This window comes from Triticum urartu, unplaced genomic scaffold, assembly GCF_003073215.2.
Source record: "Triticum urartu cultivar G1812 unplaced genomic scaffold, Tu2.1 TuUngrouped_contig_5321, whole genome shotgun sequence".
NCBI classification, from domain to species: Eukaryota; Viridiplantae; Streptophyta; class Magnoliopsida; order Poales; family Poaceae; genus Triticum; species Triticum urartu.
In genome coordinates, this window is record NW_024115989.1 from 1 (window position 1) to 9,134 (window position 9,134).

Genomic DNA, 9,134 nt, shown 5'->3' on the forward strand with positions numbered 1-9,134 from the left:
GGGAGGCAGCCGCCGCCGCCAACACCACCGCTGCCGCTGCCGCCGACGCCGACGCAGATTCTCCCATCTCCGTCCTGGAGGAAGAGGTGATTCGCTATTAAAACCTTCCGATTTAATACAGATGTCTAGGTGCATTCCGTTTCCTATTTCCCCCTTTTTTTTCCTGTTGAAAAAAACATTTCCTTTCATTTTCTTGATGCGATTTGTGTATCTTGGTCGTTGAGGTTCTCCATCCTTTAGTCTGAATCTGGTTATTTTGTGGTAAACTAGAAAATGGCCGGATCCAAGGATGGGAAAGCGGGCGAGCACAAGGCCAACGGCGGCGAGGCGCACCCCATTGCGGAGGCGCTGAAGGCTGAAGAACAGCTACTGAACTCCGTCAAAGACGAGACATCGGTTGAGCATCTGGGTGCGACTTCACCTCTGCCTGTTGACCTCGCTGCCAAGAACGGCGATGTATCTCTCATCACAGAGGTGATGACGAAGGAGGAAGAGGAGATGTATCAGGCCCGGATTAAGCTAGAGGAAGAAGAGGAGGCCCGGAAGAGAGAAGAGGCCGCAAGGCAGGCCTTTGACCCGAAGGCAAAGTTCAGCAAGTTGGATGAACTGCTGACGCAGACACAGCTCTATTCTGAATTTCTCCTTGAGAAGATGGAGCAGATCACAGATGTACGCGTCTCCCACTCGCTGATGACCATTTTAGGTTTCTTGCTAGTTATTTCCCCTTCTTTGCTAACAGTGGTGGTGTGGCCTGTAGGTTAAGCCGACTGCTGTTGAAATTAAAGATGAAGAGGAACCAGTGGAAGAGCAAAAGAAAGGACGGGGCAGGAAGAGGAAAGCGGCGAACTCTAAGCCACAGTACAATGACGTGAGTTCAGACTTCATATATTACCATCCTCTGCTTCATAGATACTTTGGTTGTCTTCTAGATTATGCAGATGTCTTGCTTGTCATATACTATCGCTTACTGCAGTATGATGTGTAGTCTGGATTGCCTGTTCAATGGATTTAAGATTTTTTAAAAGGCGTGTTGCTGCTTGAATGATTCTAGATGGGGGGAGCTTGATTTCATAATGTCCATCCATCAAAAATTCCTGACTTCCTTTCCGTTAGCAGCATCATTCTTAATAAAAGCTCACAAATCTTAGTCAAAAGGGCTATTCAAGATTTGTTGCAGCATAGCTAGACCTGTTTACACATTAGAATAATGTTTTAAGGTTTAAATTACTTTGACATGGACTTGTTCATCTCAGTTGAAATAACATTTTTAATATTTTCCTGGAGATGGCACAACATTCTGAGTGGATAACCTGCTCTATCGGTAGTTAGAAGAATATATAGGAAAAGCAATCCATGTTCATCGATTAGACCTTATGTTGTGTTTGACTACTGAAAATGAAACATTGTTCAGAAGAAGGCTAAAACGGCAGTGGTAGCCATGCTTTCAAGATCTCGCGAAGATCGCTCTGCTGATGATGGCACTCTCACGGAAGAAGAAAAGTGGGAAAGAGAGCAAGCCAACCTTGTTCCATTGTTGACTGGGGGAAAGTTGAAATCTTACCAGATAAAGGGTGTTAAGTGGCTAATATCACTGTGGCAAAATGGGCTTAATGGGATACTGGCTGATCAAATGGGCCTTGGCAAAACAATCCAGACAATTGCATTTCTTGCTCATCTTAAAGGGAATGGCCTGCATGGTCCATACATGGTTATTGCTCCCCTTTCCACCCTGTCAAACTGGTTGAACGAGCTAACGAGGTAAAGCATCCAGAGTTGTGATTCACTGTGCTTAGTCTGCTTGCTATCTTATGTGGAACACTTGATTTCAGGTTTGCTCCATCTATAAATGGTCTGATTTATCATGGAGATAAAGTGGCTCGGACAGAGCTAAGGAGAAAACACATGCCCAAAACTGTTGGTCCTGATTTTCCAATAATAATCACTTCATATGAGATGGCCATGTTTGATGCAAAGTTTCTTGCTAATTATAAGTGGAAGTATGTTGTTGTAGATGAGGTAACGGAATAGCACATGAGCTGAATTATTGTCCTTGTATATTGTTCTCTCTTCCACATGTATTTATGTGTTGGCCGGATTCTTTTTTCCAGGGGCATCGTTTGAAAAATACGAAGTGCAAATTACTGAGGGAGTTGAGGCGCATCCCAATGGATAACAAGCTCCTTTTGACTGGAACACCTCTTCAGAATAATCTAGCAGAGCTGTGGTCTCTATTGAACTTCATTTTGCCTGATATATTCTCATCCCATGAGGAATTTGAGTCATGGTATGATCCATTGCCTACCATTTACTCTGCAATTTCTGTATGTGCCATTTTTATTCATTAGTCTTTGTATCCTTGAATTACTTTTGTTTCCCATTAACTGATTGCTGTCTCTTGGCCTTTTGTTTGCCTTTTGTAGTTTTATTGTTGTAATTATACAAGTTACCTGGATTATCCAATATAACATTTGTCTAGCCTGGCAGTCAATAAATATAAGTATCTAACTGCACATATATCTCATTTGCCAGGATTCTTGGAAGTACCAATGTTTGGTCCTTACATATAGTGGTTCAACCAATGCAAACGAAACTGTTGAATTTAATTAGTTGAGATATCAGTTTCCCAGTATAAGCTAAATTGTAGTAACCTGGCAGGGGCACTGCCCATTTATTAAGAAGAATTTATGGGGCTGTTTGGTTCTAGGCCTAACCATGCCACACTTTGCCATACAATGTTGCCACACTTGCCTATGGTTAGTTCTTCAAAATGAGAGCCACAAGTTGGCAAGCCTAAGGGAATCTTGCCACACTTTTTGAGTGTATGTGATGTGTATGTGCCATTTTTATTCATTAGTCTTTGTATCCTTGAATTACTTTTGTTTCCCATTAACTGATTGCTGTCTCTTGGCCTTTTGTTTGCCTTTTGTAGTTTTATTGTTGTAATTATACAAGTTACCTGGATTATCCAATATAACATTTGTCTAGCCTGGCAGTCAATAAATATAAGTATCTAACTGCACATATATCTCATTTGCCAGGATTCTTGGAAGTACCAATGTTTGGTCCTTACATATAGTGGTTCAACCAATGCAAACGAAACTGTTGAATTTAATTAGTTGAGATATCAGTTTCCCAGTATAAGCTAAATTGTAGTAACCTGGCAGGGGCACTGCCCATTTATTAAGAAGAATTTATGGGGCTGTTTGGTTCTAGGCCTAACCATGCCACACTTTGCCATACAATGTTGCCACACTTGCCTATGGTTAGTTCTTCAAAATGAGAGCCACAAGTTGGCAAGCCTAAGGGAATCTTGCCACACTTTTTGAGTGTATGTGATGCGGGACCCTAGTGTGGCTTGAACCAAACACCCATCCGAGTTGGTCAAACTTGCCTAACCTTAGGTGTGGCAACCTTAGGCAAACTTAGTCTCAAACCAAACAGCCCCTATATATGGCTGGTCACAGTGGTGGCATCGCGGGCCAGAACAATTACTAACCTCAAAGATTACTCCCAAAAAACGAGGGATTACCAGTCCTCATGCTCCAGAGCAGCCATTTCTGGTTATCCAGTTCTGTATACGGTTGTTTTTTATTATAAAATTTGGGTATATAGATCCTAAGGAGCTTTATTTGATGAATATCTGCAATGGCAGACACATTTATTAGCTTCCTGATTTATGTTGTGTACCTGACACTGAAATGCCATGTCTGTTAATTTGTGTATTAATTTTTGGTCAAGTTTTATCTTGTACTCCCTCCGTCCCATAATATAAGAGCGTTTTGCACACTACACTGACACTAGTGTAGTGTAAAAAACGCTCTTATTTTATGGACGGAGGGAGTTCTATTTTTATGTTGCCTGTTAATATGTTCTGTTTGCTCAGATGTATACCGATGGATAAATTAATATGGACAAACATGTGATGTTTTTGTTACACAGATAGTGATTTTTCTTCCTGAGTACTTTATGTATAATTGTATTAATATTGCCATCGCCATCCACTGATGGCAATTGTTTTACAGGTTTGATTTTTCTGGGAAGGCTGATGAGGAACTAGAGGAAGAAACTGATGAAAAGAAAAGAGTCCTGGTTGTCTCAAAGCTTCATGCCATTTTGCGCCCATTCCTTTTAAGGCGGATGAAGGAGGATGTAGAACACATGCTTCCACGAAAGAAAGAGATAATCATATATGCTAACATGACTGAACATCAGAAGCAAATCCAGAATCACTTGATTGAGCAGACATTTGATGACTACTTGCATGAGAGCGCAGATATTGGTATGCATGTCTAACTGCATACTTACATTGTTCAATCTGCACAGAAGTAAATAGTATTCTAATTTGATACATTTCTGATATATTGTAGTTTTGCGGAGGCCCGGCATCAAGACAAAGCTAAATAATCTACTCATTCAGCTGAGAAAAAATTGTGGCCACCCTGATCTTTTCCATTCTGCTTTTGACTCAAACAGTGCGTCATCTCATTGGACATGTCGTATTTGCATGCTCTATTTATTGTTTTATGCCTTTATGTACATTGTCATATATTTCCTCTCTTTGCAGGTCTCTATCCACCTGTTGATAAGCTTCTGGAACAGTGTGGCAAATTTCAGCTGTTGGACAGGTTACTGAATGCTCTCATCAAACGAAATCACAAGGTTGGGGGTTATCTTCTTCCATAGTCTTCATATGCAATTCAATAGATATGTTTGTGGCACATGTTTCATGACGTCTATTTTTCATATCTGAAATATAGTTCAATTGATATATTTGTAGGTCCTAATATTTTCTCAATGGACAAAGATTTTGGACATCCTTGACTATTATTTGTCTGAGAAAGGCCTGAAGGTTTGCCGAATTGATGGTAATGTTAAGTTGGAAGACAGGAGGAACCAGGTTGGTAGGCCCAGTTTATCGTATGTATGCTTGTGTGCTCTGAGATAACTACTGCTACTAACTATGCTTAGAAAGTTAGAATCAAGACTAAACATTAGATGTCATGATTAATTTAGCATCTAGCTTGACTACTAACTATGTTTAGAATCAAGACTAACTGTGCTCTGAGATTACTAATTGATGGTAATGTTAAGTTGATTCATTGAATACAGTAGACGTCACAATCTCCGCTGACAATATAGAAACCTGCCAATCATATCTCTATTTCAACTTACTTTCTTAACAATGCGGTCCTTGTCCATATAGAATGGATATCCCTATTCAGTTGACTTGTGTTATCCGTGCAAATGCCAGTCTAGATCTTGAAGGCGCAATGCTCATTAGTATTAATATTCTGCACAGCATGCACCTTGATTTCCTGTTTGTGCGCACGAGTAATTTAGCATCTAGCTTGACTACATCTGTTGAATTAATTTGAGCAGTTCTGGGCACAAATATGTAATTCCAGGATCATGTTAATTCAACACATCCACCTGAGTTGCTTACCAGGCACTGCCAGCCCCGTTGGTTCCTGAATTTATGTAGAAAACTGCAAGTAGGAAATTTGTTAGCTAGAACTAGTTTGAAAAATCTGTGCTAAGTATCTCACAGGAAGGAATAAAGCTGACTAATTTGGCAGCTAGTTGGTATAAGACTGGATAGGCCTTCTTTACCATGTTCCACACCGGTTCATCAAAATATTGTTTGCTTAAACATAATTTATAAAGGATCAGCAGTTCAGCACCTGAGTTGGTTTACAACTACTGTCATTTTGCCTATGCGGTGCCCTGATATATGTAAACTTTAATTAAGGCAAACTGGCTATTATTATGGAACCAATTGTGTTTTAAACCATAGCACGTTCCTGTATATTGCTTTTTTTGGGTACATGCTTAACCTTTTCTGTTGGATAATTGATGCCTCTCCATGGGTGTTGCTATCTCACTCTATATTTGGTTTCTTTTTTTCTTTGGCAGATAGCAGCGTTTAATGACTTAAACAGTGGTATGAATGTCTTCATTCTCAGCACACGTGCTGGTGGGCTTGGTATCAACCTTACTTCTGCTGATACTTGTATCCTGTATGATAGTGACTGGGTACGCTTCTATCTATCTGGAAAGTTTGTAGTTTCTAGTAGTCCAGATGAATTTTTCTTCTGGTTTTATGTTGTGTAGTCCATTAGAATGCCTTGTTTGATTATTTCTTCTCTGATTGTAGCCGTACTCCTTGGTACAATGCTTGCTTTCAGATAGTTTTCTTTGCTGTTATGAGCTGAACTTTTTTTGGTTTGTTCTGCAGAATCCTCAGATGGATTTGCAGGCTATGGATCGATGCCACCGTATTGGCCAAACACAGCCAGTTCATGTTTATCGATTGGCGACATCCAATTCTGTTGAGGTATGGGTGATGCTCATCTTCTCAGTGTTGCTATGGATCGATGCCACAGGATCAAATGACCTGACCTCCGGACCCTTGCTTGGCCACATTTTGTGGCATCGATGCTCATCTTCTCATTGTTGCAGGGACGGATCATCAAGAAAGCTTTTGGAAAGTTGAAGCTAGAGCACGTAGTGATCGGGAAGGGACAGTTCCAGCAAGATGCCGCGAAGCCTAACGCCTTAGATGTAATATAAATATTTCTGCCTGGCCCCCTACTTGTGGAAACTGTTTATTCAGTGATCGAGCAGCAAAAGAAAAATACTTACCGTTCTTGTTTTGTCGAAAATGTAGGAGGGGGAGCTGCTGGCGCTTCTGAGGGACGAGCAGGCCGAGGAAGACAGGATGATCCAGACGGACATCAGCGACGAGGACCTCCTGAAGGTGATGGACCGGAGCGACCTCACCGGCGCGCGTGCAGCCGCTGATGCCGCCCCGCACTTCCCCCTCAAAGGGCCTGGCTGGGAGGTCGTGGTGGCTGGCGGATTGTTGCAGGGACGGATCATCAAGAAAGCTTTTGGAAAGTTGAAGCTAGAGCACGTAGTGATCGGGAAGGGACAGTTCCAGCAAGATGCCGCGAAGCCTAACGCCTTAGATGTAATATAAATATTTCTGCCTGGCCCCCTACTTGTGGAAACTGTTTATTCAGTGATCGAGCAGCAAAAGAAAAATACTTACCGTTCTTGTTTTGTCGAAAATGTAGGAGGGGGAGCTGCTGGCGCTTCTGAGGGACGAGCAGGCCGAGGAAGACAGGATGATCCAGACGGACATCAGCGACGAGGACCTCCTGAAGGTGATGGACCGGAGCGACCTCACCGGCGCGCGTGCAGCCGCTGATGCCGCCCCGCACTTCCCCCTCAAAGGGCCTGGCTGGGAGGTCGTGGTGGCTGCCGGCGGCGGCATGCTCTCAGCGCTCACCAGCTGAGCCCCGCGCCCGCCCCAGTCACCGGCCTGGCAACGACGACCGACGCCTCGGTGTACTGGTGCTCCGGCTTTGTTCGTCGCCTGTGTTAAGGCCGATGTTTTTGTGAACATGATGTATCCCCCCTAAGTAATTATGGACGACCGGGCGTTGCACCCCCTAGATTAGGAGCTGATCGATCCTTTGGCGAGCTGTGTTGTGATGTAACTCGAGCTCGTGCCTTCATCCAAGGCAACCACCCTAGTAGCTATGTAAGACTGTTATGGTACTACTAGTCTGTGCTGAATTAGTCTGGAAATGAGACTGCTACCCCAGTATGCGTTGCTGTGCTAATTTCTGGTGTTTTTTCTTCTTATTTTTCTGTGGACCGTTGCAAAAAAGCAAAGTGTAAGCGTACACTTGACTGTTAAGAAATGTTGGGCCCTACTTAAAGAATGTTAGGCCCTACCATCAGTAGTAAGTAAAGGACAGTAGATACGGAAGGGGGTCCCTCCGGCAGTCGCCCAAAATACCCTGCAAAAAAAAGCCTGGTCCTCCCTTGTGCCTTACAAAAGACAAAGACAGCTCTCATCTGAAAAAAAGGCTCTTCTAAAAAATAAATTCCAGAAAAGACACGACAGCTCTGCATTTTATAATATTAATTTGCTGCCTTTAGAACAGAAAAACTGATTTCTTTCATTCGGGTCCGTGTGGCACTGCCGGGCTTTATTAACGCACAATAATGCTGAGACTGTGCTTGATGGTGATAATGAAAGGCGATCTGGTGTGACTCGTGGCAAGGAACTGAAGAAACCAAATCATCTTGCATCAGCTCACACATCTTTATCCAAAAACAGTCTCTGAATCCTGAACTCTGCAAGTGTCCATCTCTCTGGTTATAAGTCGCGTACCGCTTCGTCCCATCATGGTCATGCTTAGCCGTCGATCTTCCACCCAACTGTGCATCATACCGCTTTGCGCCAAACCGATGATGTATTCGTTGATTCCAGATTGAACGGTCCTTACTCCTTTAAGTGTTGCTGTTTGAAATCCGACAACATTCACTATGTATGTGCCGTTGATTCCTGATCGAACGGTCCTTACTAAGGGTTGTTGTTTGAAATCGGACAACGACCACTATTTACTTTATGCCTATATATACTTACCTTTCCCCTTCTGCAATGACTATTGCTTGACATTCGCAAAGCCTGCGATTCGATGAGATGGGACTATTTGTTGGATTTGTCGATGCATCATGGATTCCCAAGTAGATTCAAAGAGTGGGTTTGCCCTCTCCTTCCCTCGGCCTCTTCGAGAGTGCTCCTCAATGGGACTGCTTCGATCCATTCAAGCATGGTTGTAGTCTCCGGCAAGGGGACCCACTTTCCCCGTTGCTCTTTGTGCTTGCCATTGACCCTCTACATCATATCCTCACCAAAACTACTGCACAAGGCCTCCTCCATCCCATTCACTTTCGACGACTAACCATGCTTCGCTCTATGCTGATGATGCGACTATCTTCGTGGCCCCAGTAAAATAAGACATACTGTTCTTGAGCTCCATGTTAAACTCCTTTGGCGGGTCACTGATCTTGTGTTACGGCATATCTCTCTCAAGGTAGTTTTGGTGATTGATGACAACATGTTTGCGGTCTAATCTTGTGCTTTGAATAATTCACAGATTCTCCCCTGGCACGAGACGCCCTCTTCCCCTCGGAGTGTATTTCAAGACGGTGTAGCTCGTTCGTTTCTTTCTCGGTGGACTAGTTACGTAGAGGGCACCGTACTATCAAGAGGGGGTCCGCTGGGGTTTTCCATGGGTGGAATCATCACGTACACATCAGCTTCTCACCCTCCGAGC

General features: G+C 43.1%; 1 protein-coding gene across 2 annotated transcripts; it reads left to right on the forward strand.

The window, feature by feature from the left end:
- Positions 1 to 270: 270 nt before the first annotated feature.
- LOC125529073 (ATP-dependent DNA helicase DDM1-like) lies at positions 271 to 7,628 on the forward strand. 2 transcript variants are annotated; one of them, XM_048693480.1, is made up of 14 exons: positions 271 to 669; positions 758 to 868; positions 1,412 to 1,758; positions 1,830 to 2,016; positions 2,109 to 2,284; positions 4,023 to 4,279; positions 4,368 to 4,472; positions 4,565 to 4,659; positions 4,778 to 4,897; positions 5,914 to 6,033; positions 6,236 to 6,334; positions 6,460 to 6,561; positions 6,668 to 6,841; positions 7,251 to 7,628. In XM_048693480.1, the coding sequence occupies exons 1-14, from the start codon at positions 274 to 276 to the stop codon at positions 7,296 to 7,298; spliced, it is 2,337 nt and encodes a 778-aa protein (XP_048549437.1). In that variant the 5' UTR covers positions 271 to 273; the 3' UTR covers positions 7,299 to 7,628. The 2 variants fall into 2 exon arrangements, with proteins under 2 accessions (XP_048549437.1, XP_048549438.1); XM_048693481.1 differs by lacking the exon at positions 6,668 to 6,841 and having other exon boundaries at positions 7,077 to 7,628.
- The last annotated feature ends 1,506 nt before the right edge of the window (positions 7,629 to 9,134 follow it).

Bases quoted from the DNA above. Each gene is read 5' to 3' on its own strand.
- LOC125529073 (XM_048693480.1), top strand. From the start codon at position 274: ATGGCCGGATCCAAGGATGGGAAAGCGGGCGAGCACAAGGCCAACGGC. The intron at 670-757 runs GTACGCGTCTCC...TGTGGCCTGTAG, and splicing joins AGATGGAGCAGATCACAGAT to GTTAAGCCGACTGCTGTTGA. The intron at 2,285-4,022 runs GTATGATCCATT...ATTGTTTTACAG, and splicing joins CATGAGGAATTTGAGTCATG to GTTTGATTTTTCTGGGAAGG.